At 33.6% G+C, this 18,839-nt stretch overlaps 1 protein-coding gene across 2 annotated transcripts in view; it reads right to left on the minus strand.

Annotated features, from left to right (window-relative positions):
- Positions 1 to 18,839, minus strand: part of Hmt-1 (ABC transporter ATP-binding protein/permease Hmt-1) — a 318,374-nt gene that overhangs the window by 173,369 nt on the left and 126,166 nt on the right. For both annotated transcript variants that reach the window (XM_090402438.1, XM_090402439.1), the window contains exon 7: positions 5,669 to 5,758. In XM_090402438.1, the coding sequence (XP_090258564.1) occupies positions 5,669 to 5,758 (90 nt within the window). The remainder of the gene's footprint in view (positions 1 to 5,668; positions 5,759 to 18,839) is intronic.

An 18,839-nucleotide genomic window follows, 5' to 3' on the forward strand; every position in this document is an offset into this window, starting at 1 on the left:
CATGTTGTACCATCATTTTTTATTTTGGTTTAACCAATAAGAATACAATTTGGTCGGCTAAATCCCAAATTGCCAGCCCATCCTCGTTCGTTCAGTATCAAAGTAGATACCAAACAGGGTGCACCACGAGAAGGTGAGGATTGGACATTAGGTCAGAAGCCCTGGTCGGTTCTCCGCATTCCTTTAAAGGCTATGTGGAGGTCTCCTCTCAGTTATACAGCTTTGACCCTTAAGCACCCCGAACAAATTACATTATAACCAAATTACATTATAATTAACTTTAATGAAATGAAAGTACAGATTTTCTCGGCAACAGAAATATCTGTACTTTCTGTTGCCGAGGTACACACAACCATTGTTGTATGTACCTTGTATTCCTGTTTCTTTGATTTGCTGGTTTCTATGCACTAATGTTATACAAAATATCTGTACTTTTATTTCATTAAAGTTAATTACTATGGTTATCATGTAATTTATTGTTTATAGTCGTTATTATTATTACATGACACCTCCAGGGAGTCCAAAGACTCATTGAGGGAGGACTTTGTCAAATATTCAAATATTAAAATGAGAACTAATGATTTTATCATTAGTTCTCATTTTAATATTTGACAAAGGAAACATATACAATACCTGGTGTGAAAATTTTTAAAATGAGATGAACAATAACAAATGAAGAATTTAGTCATGAATATGTTTTAGTACAGAACATAGAAAAGATGCAAGAAATTTGAAGTGTGGAAATACAGTTGGACTAGATATTTGATTAGAAATGCTTAAATATGCAAGCAGAAAAATTTCCAGTGACTACACAGCATACACAGAAGATCTGATCAGAAGGTCAAATTCTAGATCAGGAGTCGGTAACCGGTTGTCTGTGGGTCACATGCAGACCAAACGTGCATTTTTGTCGGCCCATAAAAGGTTGACCATACTTACATGGAATGTGGCCCATATATTCAGTCAAGAAAAAAATAAATTTTCTTTTCGACTGACTGATTAACATTTGCATGATTCGATTTGAATTTGCACCTCAGGTTATAAAGTGGATATAGACAATTTGGCTAAGGGAAAACAATCACAAAAGTCACATTAAGCAGAGAGACACATATTGTGATGCATAAACTATATTAGTTTGTTTTTATGTGATAAGTCTAATCCTTAAAGGTACCTGTGGCATAACTATAAATAATAAATTACACAATAACCACAGTAAATTAACTTTAATGAAATAAAAGGTACAAATATTTTGTACTGAAATTAACAGTACATAATTAAGAAACATACAAAGGAATGGAATACAAAGTACATCACAGTCGGTGGATTACCAATTAAAAATCGTTGCCACCACACTAGAAATTAATATTAATAAAATATTATTAAATAATTCTTAAGAACTATTTCTTTAATGGTTACATAAGACAAGAATCTCCCAAACTTTTGGGAAAGAGAGACAATTGTTTCAAATTCAAAGTTGAAAGTACTGCCATGGGTAGCCCTCTATCTCCACCTTTGGCAAACTATTTTTTGAACAATCTGGAAGACAACTTGTTCTCATCCATTCATCTCCAACCCTCTCTTTGGTTTCGTTATGTTGATGATGTCTTTGTTATTTGGTCGCATGCTGAAGAGGAACTTACTACATTCCTACAACAGATCAACAGCCTTCATCCATGCATTCAGTTCACCATGGAAAAAGAAAAGGCTGGTAGTTTACCATTCTTGGACATCCTTCTTACACGCACAGCCTCTGGTAATTTATCAACCAGTGTTTATCAAAAACCTACCTTTATTGGCAGATACATTCATCAAAAGTCTGCTCATCACACCTCTCAAAAAATTGGTGTTATCAAGTCTTTAATTAATAGAGCTCATAAAGTGTGCTCCTCTCCCTCAAGCTTACAACAAGAACTTTTCACTATCAAAAAGTTAATAGAATTTAATGGTTACAACCCTAATCAAATCCAGCAGATAATTGACTCCTATGTTCCAAAACCTCAGGATTCTTCAACAGACTGCAGGGTTCCAATCCCTTATGTTTCTGGCATCTCAGAACCCACTGGCAGAATTTTGAAGTACATCTCATTCCCACATATTTTCCTATCAACAAAATTTCTCACTCATTGCCATCTACAAAAGACAAACTGGCACCTCTATCATTAGCTAGCGTTTATCAGATACCATGTGAATGTAATTTAACATACTTTGCAAAACAGGCCGTTCTGTGGAAAAAAGAATGAAGGAACATCAGTATTATATCGAATACATGAACCCTCAAAAGTCTGGTCTGGCACAATATAGTACTGACACCAAACACAATATCCAGTGGGATAAAGCTAATCTTCTCCATAGATGCAAGTTTAAATATGAACACCTTTTCAAAGAAAGTTGCGAAGCCCTTTTACATCAGCCAAATTTGAATCCAAATGATTGTCTCTCTCCCAAAAGTTTGGGAGATTCTTATCTTATGTAACCATCAAAGAAATAGTTTTTAAGAATTATTTAATAATATTTTATTATCAAGCATGTGGAAACAATTTTTAATGGTAATCCACCGACTGTTATGTACTTTGTATTCCATTCTTTTGAACTGTTTGCTCTACACTGATGATTACTGTTAATTTCAGTAGGAAATATTTGTACCTTTATTTCATTAAAGTTAATTTACTGTGGTTATCGTGCAATTTATTATTTACTTTATGTAATAATTTTTCATTGAGTTTCATTTTCATGCTTGTTTCATATCTTACTTTAAATATTTCTGTTTTTTAAGAATGACATAATAAAAATCGATGACTTAAGTATTTTTTAAACTCACTATTTTCTCTTAATTAAATGCTTGTGGCCTGATTATTAAAAATAAAGTTGAATGTGGCCCGTGAGTCTGAAAAGATTGCCAACCCCTGTTCTAGATAATCAGAGTAGAACTCACAGTACCCATCTATGTATATATAAAGGGCAGTAAAACTGAACAGGCAAATTACAGACGAATTTCTCTGCTGAGTGTTCCAATTAAGATTTATAAAAGCACACCTGATAACAGGCTAAAAAAAATTGTAGAAGAGGAACTTGACAAAGAACAAAAACTGGGTTTGGGACAAGCAGCAGTTGTCAAAAAAGATTTTTACATTTAGACAAACAGTCAAAAATCTTGAGAACATGATTTCTTGACTGACAAAACTTATACAAAGATCTGTATGTGTAAGATCTTAAAAAGGCATATGAAAAGGTCAACAAGAGAAAAAGCTCCTCAAAATGCTACAATTGTATGTGTTATATGGGAAACATTATGGGGTGAGGGGGGGGGGGGAAGGAGAGAAAGAAAAAAGAGAGAGAGAGAGCAAGCGATGCTGCCTACGGTTAAGTCAGTAATTAGAATTGAAGTATTTAAAAGAGGAGGGTTTGATGTGAGGTGAACACTATATCCATTCTTATTCATTACATATTTGGCTTACATAATGAAGGCAATTGGCATTATGCCTAATATTACTATTGGAGATACTGAGCTCTACTTTATGCAGGTAAAATATTACATCTGAATAAATTTGATTACAAATCTTCAAAAAGCATAAGTGCTCTAACAGATATAGTATGAAAAATCAACAATAAAAGGCAAACTATGAAATAGGCAGGAACATGAAAACATTAACTGCAGTTCTCACTGAAAAAAAAAGAACAAAAAAAAAAACACTAAAACATTTCAGCTATTTAGGCATAATTTTTGATAAAGATGTAAATATAGAAATATATAATAAGACAACCAAAGCTGATATGATGGAGAGCTAACTGAATATATTTATATAGAATAAGATAATAATTAGTCTAAACACTAAACTAATTTTAACTTATGAATCTGAAAGTTGCATTGGAAATAAAACAGCTGATCAAAGACTGGAGCCTACAAATATGAAAGTTGAGGAAAATTAGGAGAGTGAAGAGATGGCATCATTGGTAAAATCATATTAAAATGAAGATATTAGAAAGGGACTAGGCATTCAAGACTGGGTAAGCAAGACTAATTTAAAGAGGTATAATCATAAAGAATGGAGAGAAAAGATTAGCAAAACTGATGTTTGATGCAAGAATGATAGTAAAAATACCAAGAAGAAGACCAAAATAGAAAGACTGAAATATCAGAAATTACATTAATAGGAGGTCTCTTGAATAACAGTTTAAATTACAAGAAAATTACTGATATGCAATGAAAAATAATGTAAACTTAATTATGTTACTCAGAGGAAAATGGAAAGATCATTACTCGGTATTGCCATTCTAAACAGAAAGTGCAACACGTGTCAGAACTTAGACTAGGATGAGAGACATTATAACGGCCATTAAAAGATCCAAATGGCAATTGGCAGGTCACATTGCAAGAAGTAACTGAAAATGGACAAAGTTGATATCAGAATGGTATCACAAAAATGGAAAGAGAGCTACAGGACGAGCAAAAGGATGGTGGGAAGATGAGATTAAATAGATGACTGGAACTCAGTGGCACAGAAGCTTAAGACAGAACTGAATGGAGGATTTCGGGAGGAGGCCTCTTCCAGCAGTAGACAGAAAATGGCTGAAAAAGAATTATGTTACAATATCATGGTATCTTTACATATATGAGCGGGGGGGGGGGGGGGGAATGGAAAGTTCTGATAAACACCTAGAACAAAAATGATATTAAAGCAACTGATATAACCACAAGAAAGAACATACCACGATATAAGAATATAAGTTACCTTCATAACTAGTGTGTTCTTTCTTGTGGTTATATCAGCTGCTTTAATATCATTTTTGTTCTAGGTGTTTATCAGAACTTTCCAGCCCTCCTCCCCCTTGTACATGTTTTTTTTGGGGGAGGGATTCATATCATGAAATATGATAAATACTGTGTTAGAGTAATCATGATGAAATTGCAATTAGTTATGTTCAGAATGATTCTAATCTAGATGATCATTAGAAGGAAAAGAAGAAAAACAATTAACACAGATGAGCAACAACAGTACCTTCTAAACTGAAATAAATTACAGACAAGAAGAGAGTATATGCTACTAAGTGATACTTTGTAATTTATAAAGCAGTATTAGAAAAGCTAATGAAGAAGGAAAAATCATAACATCTTTACTTTCTTTAATAAAAATTATGAATATAATTAAAATATAATGAAGAGTAGTCTGCTATATCCTACTGATATATGAACAGAATGACAAACATGACAATTATCCTTTCTTCCCTGTCAGAGAGACATGTCATTCTGTTCTTTAACACTGTGCAGAATCGCACATCCTTACCTTTCTACCAGTTGATTTTGCATACTTTAAGTCTCAACACACACACACTGCATAATACTCTACCAACACAGTATTCCAATATCATTTATTTCTAAAACTAATGTCCTCCTTTTCAAATTCTGTTCTGCCATTAACCAAATCCATAACTATGAATACAGTATATGTAAGAGTATGTGAATAGGTGTGTAGAACCCACCAACAAACATAATTTAATCCTCCAGCATAACAGATCTTCTCATAAATATTACTGGAATGGTAAATTTCAGTGGGATACAGCCAGTGTTTAAAAACTTTTGGTAGGTAATATCTTGATGTATAGATATCTACAATTCCTAAATTATTTAGTCAAAAATTTAGATTATCCTGAACGAATTAAATCATCTTACCTCAACAAATTGGTAATGCTGTTGGTTCCCCTGTCCATAACACGTAAAACTTCTCCAATTTTCCGACTTAAGTGCCATCTCAGTGACAAGCTGCATATCAAAATTTTTTAAATATAAACTTCTGAACTGTAAGCTTAATATACAACAACAACAAAAAGCCAGCATTAACACCACAACAGAAAATTTTTTAAAAATAATTAATAAACTTTTAAAGAAGAGCAAATAAAATTTAATCAAGTTTGATACCCTTCCTTCTATGAGAAATCTTCATCTAAGGAAAAACGTGATGAGATTTGCAAGTAATAAGGCAACCGAGACTTCAATATTCAATGATTTCAATATGCAGGATTTAGAAAGTGAACTGTTTGAACGAAAGCAAGAGTGGACAGAGTGTGTCAGAAATGTTTTGGACTGAAAGCAAGAGAATGAAGTAACTTGTATTAATGACTTAAGGCAGAATTGTGAAAGAAGTCAATGATAGTGTACGAAACATGAATGAGTAATTTCTTGCACTTTCACACTTTTACTTAATTTCCTTACTGTAAGCAAGGAAAAGTATGGAGATTTTATGATAAGAGATGTACTTAATGGGAAAGTGACAAAAGCATGTTTCCGAGGTGCGAAGATCAAGATTACTGAAGCTGTTAGTTTGTAAAGGAGAGAGGGGAATGAATTGATTGTTTTGGCTGAAACAAATGATATGAAAACTGGTATGCAATGAAAAAAGATATGAAAGAATGAGGGAGTAAAGATTGTGAGTCTGCTGCCTTGGTATAATAGGATAGAATTGAGAATGACAATGTTGCTAATGAGTCAATGGGAAGATTGTAGGAGGAATGGTGTGCAGCTTATAGATGTATGAAATGAATTTGATGGGTGAAAGGAATTGTGCATGCCTGATGGACCTTAGTGAGAGTTTGGAAGTGCAAAAGCAGGGAAACTAGAGATATCGGGATGGGTGAAGATGCAACCAAGTATGTGTCTGTCTATCCCAGGACAAATGATATGAGTGCAGGAGTGATAGTGCGGAAATAGCCACCAATGGAATAAATGAGTGTGAGTGCAGGAGTGATAGTGCGGAAATAGCCACCAATGGAATAAATGAGTGTGAGTGCAGAAATGACCATGAAAAGCAGAATGCAGTTGCCCAGGTTTCAAATCTGAATGGACTACTAATCACATTTTGCAAGGGTAACTGTGGGTCCAATGAGATATTGAAATGCATGAATGCAAGTAGTACCAAAAATAAAAAAGAGGAGTTTTTGGCATTGGTCAGCTCCACTTGGTCAAAAATTATCAGCATCAGCAAGACTTACTTGACAAAGAATGATGTAATTAAAGGGATAGAATGTAAAGGATATTGTATTTTCAGAGAACAGAGAGGGGATAGGCAGAAGGAGAGGTATTATTAATGATAGCTGAATAACTTCAACAAAAATAGAAGTTGAGGAAGATTGTAGATCTGAAGGAGATGGTTCATTTGAGGCTGTGTAAGTGTGATATAGAGACTGATAGGACAAAATATATTGTTGGTTACTGCTATAGACCAGGAGGATCCACAGGAAGATGTGGATGCCATGCATTAGAACAATGAAATTATTATGGGGGAACATCAACTATAGGGACATAGAGTGAAGGGGGAAAATGGGAAATGGCAAGATGGAAATGGAATTTATACAGTTACTAAGGGAGAACTACCTGAAACAGTATGTGGAGAATACCAGGGGATTGAGAGTGTTGGATCTGGTAATAGCACAAAAAGATGTAACCATAACCAAGGTAGACACTCTGCCTCCAATCAGGGAGAGTGACCATGGAAGTCTTGTTCTGGGAGGTTGCTAAATGTGGAATTTTCTGTCAAGAAAAAATTAATGAATTAGGCTATGAGAGAACTTATACAGAACACTAACAATGAACCATGTGTCTGACATCTCACTATGATTTCCAACATCTGATTCAAGTGTAATTTGAATAATAACAGCAGCTAATTCAGAAATCTCTCCATGTATACAGTCTCTCTCTCTCTCTCTCTCTCTCTCTCTCTCTCTCTCTCTATACATATATATATATTAAATTAGTAATTAAATATATATATATTTAATTACTTATATTATTAATTATATAAGTAATTAAATAATAATTTTTTAAATAAGTAGCATGTGGTATTCGCCAGACACAAAAGTATAACATTTTCCACCTATTTTTTATTAATTTTATATATACATTTTGGGTTATTGTTTTTTTTGTACAGAAACCTTGCTCTAGAGGCCAAACATAACTTTTTCAAGCTACTTCAGGCCTCCAATAAGCAGGGCAGTACTCTCACACTGGGCAATGAAATTGATCTCCCACCTAATCCACAGAGGTTTGCTTTAGTAATCGTCTATTATACCTGAAAAAGTTTACATTATTACTATCTTCCTGTCAACAATTTTTCCAAATTAATCTGTTATCTGTCAGTACTTCAATAACGTCAGATCCTATATTTCTGTTTTCTAAGGCATTTCTATCTGTATCAATTCACCTAGTCTTGGTCTTCCTCTGGATCTTTTTCCTGACATCCTGGAACACTTGTTCTGTTAACCTTTTTTCTACCATTCTATTTAAGTGATAATCCTACCACCACCTCAGATTGACTCTGCTCACACATTCCTGAATGCTAGCAATGTCAAGTTCCTTTCTAAAATTCTCATTTAAAATATGATTCTGCCATTTATGCTAAACTATTCACTTCAGTATTTGATCAAGTATTTTATTTTTAACCCGGTTCTCAGATCCATAAGTTAAAATTGGTTTGAATGCTATCGTGTAAGTTTTGTGTACATCTAGTTCGGTGTTTTTATTGATTTCTCTCTTATATATAAATTGATTAAGTTAACTATCTACCATAACAGCTTTACTAAAAATTGCACCTAAATAGCTGAAATGTTCTACTTGTTCTATAGGTTGTCCATTCAGGATTTAGTTGATGTGTCCAATGTTTTGCCTATTTTTAGTGTCTTTTTATTATTGATTTTCACACCAAAATTAATTTTCCAGTTATTCAATTTGAATAGATTGGAAATCCTGCAGACTTGTACTAATTTAATTAAGGGTATGACATTATTTGCATAAAGTAAAGAGTGAAGATGAACATCTCCAATTTTGATATCGAGTTTAATGCACTTTCCTTCATAATGTGATCTATTAAGAAATAACACTGGAGATAATGTGTGCTCCTGTCTCACACTGAAAATTAAACTCTCTTCCTATACATCTAACAGACAAGCATAAGTGTTGAAAGTTCACAACTTATTTTTAACAGTATTAACACATTTCATACTTATTTTATAGAAAAAGATGTTTATTAACTTGCTTATATTTCACTGAATTACAAATCACCATCTTCAGAGCACAAAGCAGCATGCACACATGACACTGAGTAAGTGAAAATTCAAATTGTAATAGACAAAAAAAAAAAAAAAACCTTAAGTCCTAATTTGGCATCCTCTAATGGTGTAAAAAAGAAGTACAACAGCTATGTGGGAGTCGATCTTAAGATAACAGTCTCTCAAATTTTTGACAAATTAATGCAACCATATTTGTTCCAGTTAGGAGAATTCTTCACAGCCATGGCTGACTAAAAATAATCTTTCCGATGTGTAACGACTTCTATAATAAATTTAGTTTATTATAGAAGTTTTAATTCTTTATCCAAGTGTAAGTAAACAAAGTTTGTGCCTGAAGTATCTTCATGACTGAGGCAACTCGTGGTAAAGGTGGACCAAGCTCTAATCACTGTCTCAGTATCTCCCATAATGCAAAGCACATCTCCTTGCAGACATGAATAATGCTATGCATTAAGGGAAGGGACACTATCCAGACCGGTTTCGACCTTTATTGAGGTCTCGTCAGTGGGAGCCAGACCCAGAAGTGGTTATACTAAGGCAGAAGCAATGGAAAAGTCATATTTACCTATACGAGTTGCCAAAAAGGTGTACCACCTTATCATTAAATTACTCTGGATTTAGAGAAAGATGTTGGAAGTTTTTTTTTCACTTGGTTAGACTATAATAAATTCAGTTTAATCCTTAATCCAAGTATAAGCAAACAATGTTTGTGTCTGAAGTATCTTCAGAAATGAGGCAACTCGTGGTAAAGGTGAACCAAGCTCTCATCACTCCTTGTCTTTGTATCTCCCATGTAGTAGCCCTTCCCTTAATGCATAGCATTATATATGTCCGCAAGCAGATGTGCTTTGCCTTATGGGAGATACAAAGACAAGGAGTGATGAGTTTGGTCCACCTTCAAATACAGAAGAAATAACTCATATTCTTATCCCTTATGTGCAAGGCATTAGTGAACGCATAGCAAAAGTTTTAAATATTTTTGTTTCCTTTTGCCCCATCGAAAAATCTCCACCTTTCTCATTTCTCTAAAGGACAAGCTTCCACATCTCAATTATTCAGGTGTCTACCAGATTCCTTGCTCTTGTGAGTTATCTTATTTTGGACAAACAGGAAGATCTGCTTTTATTTGGATAGAAGAACACGTCTTATATTCAATACCTTGAACCTGAACAGTCTGGACTTGCAGAGCATACCATCAACACTAGACAGAGTTCATTGGAACAGGACAAGAGTCCTTCACAAAAGTCGGTTCCTCGTGGAACGGCTTTATAAATAAACATGTGAAGCTTTACTTCACTCTCCTAACTTAAACAGATCCGATGGTCTACGTCCATCCCTTTTATGGAAGATAATACTTTTTAAATCAGCTAATCTTAACTTTTTTTTTTAAATTGTATATATATATATATATATATATATATATTATTTAATTTAATTTTTTTTTATAAGTTAGGAAATTTAATGACCTTTTTAAATTATCTTACACATAATCATATTTTTAGATTTTTGTTTGTTATTTTTTATGGGTTAAACAGAATGGCCGAGGAAAGATTAGCAAAACAAGTGTTCTCTGCCAGGTTGGCAGCAAAATGACCCAGAGGAAGACCAAGATATAGGTGGATCGATATGGTACAAAGTGCCTTAGACGATAGAAATATAAGATCTGATAATGTTGGAGTCTTGACAAGTAATAGACTGATTTGGAGGAAAATTGTAGATAGGAAGTTACTAATGATGTAATTTTTTTCATGTATTACTATCATATCCTGTACACCCCTTGAGGGTACATAGCAGGAATTTGATGATGATGATTTTTTATGGGAGTTTTTTTGTATCCACACTTAAAACTCTAGTATTTTTATACTTGACTTTCAGGTGTAGGGTGGTTGATTCAGAAAATAAAGAGAAGGGGCATGCAACTGGGGTTGAGGGACGTGTACATAGAGTTATGTACACGTCCCTCACATCTCTCGCATGCACGCACGCAAGCACACACATACATAGGGAGTACCCAGACTCCAGTATAAGTGTGGCCTTGGACAGTGCCCCCCTGCATATCATTGACTCAGTGTCCCTCCAGGCATGACCTGGTAGGTTAAGTGGCAGCAGGATTATTCACCAGCTGATCTTGAAGCCTCCAAAGAAGAATTACAATGGGATTTCATCCCGTGCACTATCTACCTGCAGAAAACTGTACCCTCAAATGGAGCAGAAACTGCTCCCATTATTATTATTAGCTTTGCTCTTTTTTCTAAATTTTCCCAAAACAGTTCTATGTCTGGTAATCCTCCTACTCAGCTATTCAGATCTCCAACAAGGACTAACTTTTCTTTTGTGTCACGTGCCTTCTCTAACGCCTTGAAAAATTTCTCCACTTATTCCTCATTAGAATTTTCTGTAGGTACAGATAAGTCTCTTTGTTCAATTCCCCATTCTGACATTTGTTCACATCACTGTACTTGACATTCCCTACCATTCAAGAAAATAATCCTCAGATTTAGTGTTGAATACTAGAGCTACTCCTCCTTTATCTAATCATTACTGCTGAATAACATCTTGTATATTTGTTGATTTACTCTTATCTTCTTTGTTTTAGTAATACCTATTATGTTAATCTGGTACTTATCCAATTCTTCTGCTAGTTCCATTTCTTTTCCACCGATGCTTCTTATGTTGATGGTGCTGATCTTGAACCTTGACGATGATTTGGAGTTTGCTCTAATAGCGCACTTTTCACTATTCACCCTGGTTCCCTGACAAAAACAGTAGGCTTTGTTTTAACAGGGTGAAACTCTAGCTGACATTAAATAACTCCAGACTGTATCATAATTTTATTTTGGCTTAAGCCAATAAGAATTTGGTTAGCTAAATCCTAATCTGCCATCCCATCTTCATTCATTAAGAATCAATACCTACTAATGGAGTGTACCGTGAGAAATTTAGGATTGGTCATTAGATTAGAAGCACCAGTCGGTTATCCTTACTCCTTAAATGGCTATATGGAGGTCTCTTTCCAGTTATCCAGCTTTGGCACTAAGCAACCTCAACTGCATTTTTATAAAGTTCAATTTACAATACTTTACAAAGGCAATCCAAATGAATATAGCAAATTTACATGGATATTTTGAAACTTGAATAAGGAAAAAAACAAATATCGAATTCCTTAAATGAAATTTCAGAAGTTACTAATATAGCTGCATACTGTGAAAAAAGGAGCTATTTTGAATAAAATAACTCCTTATTTATTTATTTATTATTTTGGTTATTATTTATTTCCTTTATTTATTATGAATAAATATCATTCAAGGAAAAATGAAACCTTTTGAAAACAACAAAAAAGGAGCTATTTTGAATAAAATAACTCCTTATTTATTTATTTATTATTTTGGTTATTATTTATTTCCTTTATTTATTATGAATAAATATCATTCAAGGAAAAATGAAACCTTTTGAAAACAACAACCAAAATTTGGAGTCTCAGTAGCAAACTATGAAGAAACACGTTGATTGATTCGGCTAAGGAGGCATATGGTAAAACATAGTTTGCAAGGATAGAAAAATCAGAAGTTGGACATAAGAAAAAAGACAAAGTCTGGGAAAACAAGAAGACATATTGAAAGTTCCTGACAAGTAAGACAGACACTCTGGAAGAGTACAGAGAAAAATGTAGGAGAGCTACAGTATTATGTGTAAAAGTAGCTAAACAAAATTGATGAGAAGAATATGAAAGACAAATTTCATGAAGGTGGCAAAATATTCTGGAAGCTATTGAAGAAACTTCGAAATCAAGGAAAGGGCATTGTAAAAGGGATCAAAGATGATAAAGGTGATATAACTGAAGATAAAGATATTTTGGACATGTGGAGCAATTACTTTTAAAGATTATTAAATAAGATAAGTAGATAGAACTATGGTGGGAAACATCCTAAAGGAAAGCAATGAGGAGTACATATCAATCCTTAAAGTAAAAAAGGATAAAAGAAACCTGAATTGTGAAAAGGAGACTAGTGTAAAATTTCTCGCAGAAAAATTTTGCTTTGCTAATTTTTCGCAATCGATTTTCCAGTTTTTTTCCTCAATATTTAGTAATATTTATAACTAAATGTACTAAATAGAATGTTACTGTAAGAGTGCATATACATTGATTGTATATAAAGCTGTAAGTAGAGATTATGCTAGACTAGCAATGACGAAACACCAACCAAAGGTTGCAAGGTCAACCGGTGTTGACCGAACAGGCAGCAATGACGTCATCACTAAAGGCTAATCCCGAAAAGACAGCATAGAGAACAAAGGGTGACATTTTGCATAAAAGGAGAATGTGACTCTTGGTTGAAGGCTTTTTTTCTGCCTGTCACTGAGGCTTTTTACCTTTCATTGCTGAGGCTCTTCTCCTGTCACAGGTTTTCTACTTGTTGAGTGCCGTTGGATCTTTGTCTCCAGATTGCAGTAGGTTGTTTTCCTCATCAATGGCCCTCAAAACTTAGTCACCTCCAGATAGAGAGCAGTTATGCACAATTCTCACGATAACTATGGCTGATTCCATATCGAATATCTGATGGAGGAAAGTTCCACAAAAGACAGCCTGTGATGTCTAAGCAGCAGGAAGTTAACCAGAAAGAAAACCCTAAGAACCTGATGAACTATGCTCTAATTTGTTGAGACTCTTTATTCATAGTGAAATTGTAAGTAGGAAATGTTTTTGTAATTAGTAAGAAAGTGTATCTTGGATTCGTGAATGTGCCTACAAGAAATTGCACGTAAAAGGGCAGTTGCTCAGTCACAAGTTTTCTGGGAATATTATTTGTTAACTTGTCTGTTAAGACTGTAAATGTGTACTTAGTTTTAATATATGGAACAGTGCTATTGAGAGTTTGAATGTATCAAGGCATTTAAGGGAAAGATTTTATTAACCCTTATGCAGTTAGCAAGTATGTGCATGGTTAATGTGTAATGAGTTAACCCAGTAAATGTGTACATTGTAAGCTTTATTATATAAATTGAATTTTCCTGCTTGTAAAAGGGTTGAAGGTGATAATTGCACAGTATCTCATGTGTAATGTACTTCTTGTCTAGTTTTTAAATAAATGTTTTTGTTTTGTAACTACCTGGCCTGTTATATAGCTAATGCACTATCTCCCAAAAAATGCGAACCTGCGGGAATAATAAGGTATGAACAGTCATGACTTGCATATAGAGAATTTGGATATAATTAGAGATTAATTCCTGTTTTTCCTCACCTTAACTTTCAAACAATATTTATTCAAATTGGATAGTGCAGTCGAAAAAAAAATTTTTTTCTAATTTCATTTGTATGAGAGTGGGGAACTGCATACATTAAATATACTAATAACAAAGTTTGTTTAATAGCGGGGGGGGGGGGATTGGTCATGGTAGGATTAACTTTGAGAAGTTTTACAGTTGATAGTCTGATAGTCTTAACTTAGTGAGTTTGAACAAAGCAGAGTAAAGTTAAGTCAAGACAAATAAGTTAAAATAAATAATTAGATTAAACTTTATAAGGGCCCAGCAGACATTCAATTTAAAAAATAATTAACGTATAATTTTACAAAGGTACAGCTGACATTTAATTTAATTTAAATAATTAACATTATTTTAACACTAGTTCAAATATGGAGGTATAAAATTTTTGCTATGGTACGCTATATATGCACCTTCTATCAAAAAAGAAACCGAACTTTTTGAAAATAGAAGGAACTAGTGGTGCTACCTGTTGTAACTTTTTGCTGAGCGGCAGTGTTGTGTCAACTGTTTATGACATTTGTTTCATTAGAAGCCGAGTTATAGTGCCAAGAGTGACAGTGTGTTTGACGAACGGTCGGAAAATGAATTTCAAACAGAGAACTGCGATTGACTTTTGTGTTAAAATTGGTAAAAGTTTTACCTAAACGCATCGAATGATTCAAAAAATTAAACTACTTAAAATGCTTAAACCACTCAAGTTTATGAGTGGTTTAAGCAATTTCAAAGTGGTTGTGAGATGCTTGAGGATGACGAAAAGATGAGTCATCCAAAAACTGGACTGAGTGAACGAACTTAACATCCAAAAAAGTGTATGATTTCATCAAAGAAAAACCGAAATCATCCGTAAGATTGATTGAAGATAAATTGGGGATTCATCAACTATGCACAACATTTTGACTGAGAGTTTGGGCCTTCGTAAATTGAATTTGTGATTTGTTCCCCACAAGTTGACCAATGTTAAATTGTGAATGAAGCTATGTTATGTAATTTATTATTTTCATTCACATTTAACATTGCCTATTTAAATATTAATCATGGTTTATATAAAATTGTTTATTATTCCTTAATTAAGAATTACTAATTAAATATTTACTGAAAACCTGACCTGCTATTAATTTATAAAATAATAATATGTATAGAATTTTGTATAACTAAATATATGTGGTGTAACGTAAAGTGTTAATTTATATTTAACTGTATACGTAATCAAAAAGTTAAAGAAGTAGCTTAAATATTCTGTTGTTCTTATTTGTCAAATATTTAATGTTATGTAATCATTCATGTAAGAGTAGTAACAGAGCATACATTACATTAGCGAAATGTTTACGTTTAGTCTGTTGTCATGGAGACGCACGCGTAAACAACCACGAATGAAGAGAGCGTGGCGTTCGAACGTAAGGTGGGAGTGAAGGTCATATATGAAGAAATAGGAGAGGATTATTAATTAGAGAGAAGAGAGAGTTTTGCGGAGCCTGAAGGAAAGTAGGATATAAGCAAGGAAGTGAAAGAAAATTATAAGTTCTCTAGGGCAGAAATTCATGAGAATAGTGTTGAGAAGTGAGCCAAAACATAGTGAATCATATACTTAGCTGCAAGTGAAATAAGCTGTGGTTATAGAGGAAAATTGATGTCGTAATCGGATAAATAAAGAACTGGACATTCAATGAAAAATTCTGATTAGTTCCAGTTAGTCTAGGATTACGTCTTAATTCTGTGTTGCCCTGAGAAGAATATAATGAATTTATCTAGTTTCAGAAAAGTAAACAAGGAAAGATATCAGTGCCTTATTGATGTGTTTTTTTTAGAATAGTGAAGCGCAGTTAACAAAAGTTCAGTTAAAGCGTAGAAGAATTTTATTATGTGTGTTCCGCTAATGTAAATAAGTTAATTCATAAGTGTACTCGCAATAACTTGATGTATTGAAGATTTTATCTGGTAAGAGTAGTTGTATATGTTTGTCTATTCTAGCATTAACTGTAATAGATCTCTGATGCTCAAAGTCCGGAATAAGCTTGCTTGGAATATTGTCTACCTAGATTAGTGCCTGCTGTGAACTTAAGCATTGAACTGACAGATTTGTAGAGACTGACTGATTGTGAAGTTTGTTATTTTAATCTGAGTTAAGAAAATATGTGTTTTTGAAGTTGCAAATTGTTTTTGAGAATTTAGAACATCGAACTGGAATGAGAGACTTAGCGAGTTGTATTGAGTTTATTGTATTGTTTCATTTAAAAGTAGAATTATTGTACTTGTTATATATCATATATTAAATGTTTTATTTTGTTAATCTAAATATTGTGTTTGCCTGAATTCCTTATTATTGCACCGTTCATAAATATTCGAATCTTGCGGGAACCCCAAGTGGAATAGTAAATAATTCGGCCTAAACTAATGAGAAGACTGCTAACTTAATTAAGAATTGATCCTACTATTTTATATAGACTAATCTAAAAATAGGGTGGCGCAGTATAATTATAAATTTCTTTACTTTTGGATCGGTGATCAATTTGCGATTAAGTGTTATATTGATAAGAGTGACTTGAACCAAGATGGCAGATTTAGAACATAACATGAAAATAGAACGTCACGACAAATGGTGCAGTCGGCAGGATGTGATTTAATTGATAAAAAGTAATTTAACAGCTGTAGATTAACAGATTTAATTTAACTTGGTAATAATAATTGTGAAATTGCTCCCTGAAAATTTAAAAGGTAAATTGAATAGATCACAATGAACTGGTTGTAATCAGAAATCAGGCAAAGATAAAGTTTTTTTTTGAAATTAAAGGATTATATTATTTGAATTGATGCTCCAATTATCACAATGGCTGTTACTTCCAATTCAGAGATGGAAAACAGTGAATTTTTTAGAAGTATGAATCCCCAACAAGTAATTCCCCAATTTTCAGGAGAAGACTCTGATGATGTATTATCCTTTTTTACTTATGTTGAGAAACTCAGAGAAACAGCAGGTTGGACAGACTTTCAATTGTTGGTGCTACTTAGAAACAAACTAACTGGTAAAGCTAAGACATATTTTTTTTCATCTCCTATACTTAAGGAAACATTTGAATACAAGAAGTTTAAGGATGAACTAATTACTAAGTTTTCCCATACTAGGTGTTACGTTAAAACCCTTACAGAACTCCACAAGTGCATGCAAGATGACAAGGAAGATGTGACTAATTATTATAACAGATTGATGAACATTGCTAGATCTACGAGGGTGTCCCCTACAGAAAGGCCTCACTTAAATTGGATTGTCTTTCAACAATTTCGACTGGGACTGCATAAAAATTTAAGAGAGGTTATTTACAAAAAAAGGGCTGTCAATTTAGAAGCATGTTACAGTCTGGCCAAGCAAAGAGAGAAAATATTGGAAGAAATGCAACAAATATGCTCCATAAGACAATCACTCACTCAAGATTGTAATGATCAAGTTACACCTTCACCAATTCTTGAATGTCTTTCAAACTGTAAAAAAGGGAAAGAAATTAAGAATGAGGAAGTCAATGAAGATAACTCTATCACCTTAACTAACAAACCAGATTCACTAGACTACGATTTCCATAGAATGCAAAGTGTAACGATGGCCAAGGAGAATGGCAAATTGCCTTTAACCCTTGTACAAGGTCTGATTGGAAAAATTCCGTGCAATATTCTGTTAGATACTGGAGCCCATATATCAGTTATTTCTAACTCTATGCTGAATAAACTTGTTGATGACTTTTCTGATAACATCACCCTGATTCAGAGACCAGTAAAAATCACAGGAGTTGCTAAAATTGAACTGATTGCTACAAGAAAATTAAATGCTGAAATTTCAATACCTTGTTTTCCAGTAAAGTTTTCACATGATCTCATTATCCTTCCTGAAGTTGCTGACACAAATGACCAAATCATACTAGGACTAGATTTCCTAGAGAAAAATAAATTCATGTGTGACTTTGCCTCTGAAACCATCTCCTTGTGTGGCGTGAGTCATAAGTCAATATACAATGAAGACAATGAAAGGAAACTATGTGACAAGATGGAGATTGAGACCTTAAACCTTGAAGACGGATTGAGTGATAAGAAAAGAAAATTATTGCACGAAGCTCTTAATTTAACAGAATCAAAAACTGATAGAGCAGAAATAAAGAATTTCATTCTATTAATCTTTCAAAAATACCCTCAAACGTTCACTGAAGATATTAGCTCATTGACTTGTACAAACAAGGTAGAGCATTCCATTGAGATCACTTCAGACACGCCTATCTATACTAAGCAGTACAAAACCCCTCTTAAATATCTAGATAGACTTCAGATCCTTCTGAATGATTATGAGAAGGCTGGGATCATAGAAAAATCTAATTCCAGATGGAATAGTCCCTTTTTATTAGTAGAAAAGCCTGATGGAAGTCTCAGATTTATATTAGATCTGCGTGAGATTAATAAGGTCACTAAGCCCATTGACTTTCCTCTATGTAACATAGAAGAGCTCCTGGCTAGTCTAGAAGGAGCAAAATATTTCTCAA

The sequence above is a fragment of the Typopeltis vanoorti genome, chromosome 13 (genome assembly GCF_054136105.1).
Source record: "Typopeltis vanoorti isolate ZY-2024b chromosome 13, IOZ_Tvanoo_1.0, whole genome shotgun sequence".
NCBI classification, from domain to species: Eukaryota; Metazoa; Arthropoda; class Arachnida; order Uropygi; family Thelyphonidae; genus Typopeltis; species Typopeltis vanoorti.